The sequence below is a fragment of the Echinops telfairi genome, unplaced genomic scaffold, assembly GCF_000313985.2.
Source record: "Echinops telfairi isolate 266 unplaced genomic scaffold, ASM31398v2 ScPeMD7_5592;HRSCAF=6446, whole genome shotgun sequence".
Classification (NCBI taxonomy): Eukaryota; Metazoa; Chordata; class Mammalia; order Afrosoricida; family Tenrecidae; genus Echinops; species Echinops telfairi.
The window spans coordinates 25,877,882-25,879,567 of record NW_022109491.1 but is presented as its reverse complement, the minus strand read 5'-3'; the positions used below and the strand labels follow the sequence as shown (position 1 = coordinate 25,879,567).

The following is a 1,686-nucleotide window of genomic DNA, read 5'->3' as shown; positions in this document are numbered from 1 at the left end:
TTGGGTGGCCCTAACCATAGAGAGCCACCTCCCTGTCTCCCTCCTCTTCTGCCTCCTCTGGTCCTGGCCCATCAGGGACCACCTGGTCAGCCTCCCAGAGGTGGTACTGGGATGGGGCTAGGGGCGGAGGGTCCTCCCGCAGCCAGGGGTGCAGCAGGATCCCCTCGGCTGTGAGACGCTCCGCTGGCTCTCTTCGAAGGAGGCAGCGCACCAGGCAGCTGGCCCGGGCTGAGAGGCCCTCAGGCAGGGCAAAGGCCCCACGGCGGATCTTGCCAAAGAGCAGGGCAGGCGCCGTATCCTGGAAGGGGTAGTGGCCGGCAAGCATGGTGAACAGCGCCACGCCCAGGCTCCAGACATCTGCTGCCTTGCCGGAGTAGGAAGCCTGGGAGCTGAGGATCTCCGGCCCCACGTAGGCCGGGCAGGCGTGCTTGTCCCACAGGCTGTCATCTGGCCCGGTCAGCACAAAAGCATCCTCCAGGTTCTCCAGGGCCAGCTTCGTCCTGGGGCCGGGAGAGAAACACAGGGGTCAGATCCTACAGAGACCCCAGGAGGGCACCCGCTTCCCGGGTGCCTGCTGGCATTTGATAAATGCGAACCAGTCCCCGAGCACGGCATAACTCAGCCTGTTTTACAGATGAGAACACCTCAGCTCAGAGAGGGCAAGTTCAATTCCATTTGAATCAGCAGGGGCTGATTCTCTTAGGTGGACACAGAGTCCAGGCAGCCAACAAAGTAAGCGAGCTAGGAGGTGCGGCAATGCCAAGCCTGTGTTGCAGCACAAACCTGCCCAAAGGGGCGCCACTGACAACATGGGGTCCTGGGGTGATGCAAATGGGTACTGTGCTGGGCTCCTGCGGTAGTTACATAATCTGGTGTCAATCTGAGGGGATTAAGAGGGAAGGGTGGAGTCTAGTCTGTCAATGGGGTCATGGTCAATGAGGCCTCTGTGTAAGCACCACCTTCTCCTGAGAATTCGGGGAAGTCCTGTATTTTCTGCTTGGAGGTGAGAGATGCAACAGGATGTTCAAGTGCTTCAAAGTAACTCCTCCAAGATCTTACTAATTAAAAAGCCAAACCAAACCCATGGCCCCTAGTGGATAACGGCTCATGGTGACCCGCTGTGCGGCAGAACTGTGTTACCGACAGAACTGTGTTACAAGCAGGGTTTTCTTGACTGTAATCTTTACACGTGAGATCATTAGGCCTTTCTTCCCCAGGACCAGTGGGTGGGCTTGAACTGCCAACTGTGAGTCAGGGTCCCCAGAGACCTTATTTATTCATGACGAAGGGAAAATCCAGGACTGTTTGCAGTAGAGAAGCCTGGCAGGCAGATGCCAACCTTAACCAGCAGATGGGGGTTGGCGCCACCAGACATCACATACGTTGAGAGACGGGCACACCCCGCCTGAACCTAGTCTTGTTGGGAAACCGGAACCTCGACTGAATGGTGAGAGAGAGACCTGTCAAGTCCCAAAGAGCTGGCCAGGGCCCTCAAAGCGTCCAGGTCAGAAGTAAGGAAAGACGGAGGAGGCTAAAGAGGCGTGGAAACAAAACCAGTCTTCCTGCCCGGAAGTTGATGCTCATTTACAGCGACCCCATACCGGGTGTCTGAGGCTGTCTCTATTTAAGGGGCAACCTCAAATCCCTCCCAGAGTACCAGGTGAGTTTGAACTGTCGGCCTAGTGG

At 56.9% G+C, this 1,686-nt stretch overlaps 1 protein-coding gene across 1 annotated transcript in view; it reads right to left on the bottom strand.

Annotated features, from left to right (window-relative positions):
- Positions 1–6: 6 nt before the first annotated feature.
- The window catches only part of TRIB3 (tribbles pseudokinase 3), a 6,532-nt gene continuing 4,852 nt past the window's right edge, over positions 7–1,686 (bottom strand). The window contains exon 3 of the mRNA XM_004697898.2: positions 7–500. Within this exon, the coding sequence (XP_004697955.1) occupies positions 11–500 (490 nt within the window). The 3' untranslated portion in view covers positions 7–10. The remainder of the gene's footprint in view (positions 501–1,686) is intronic.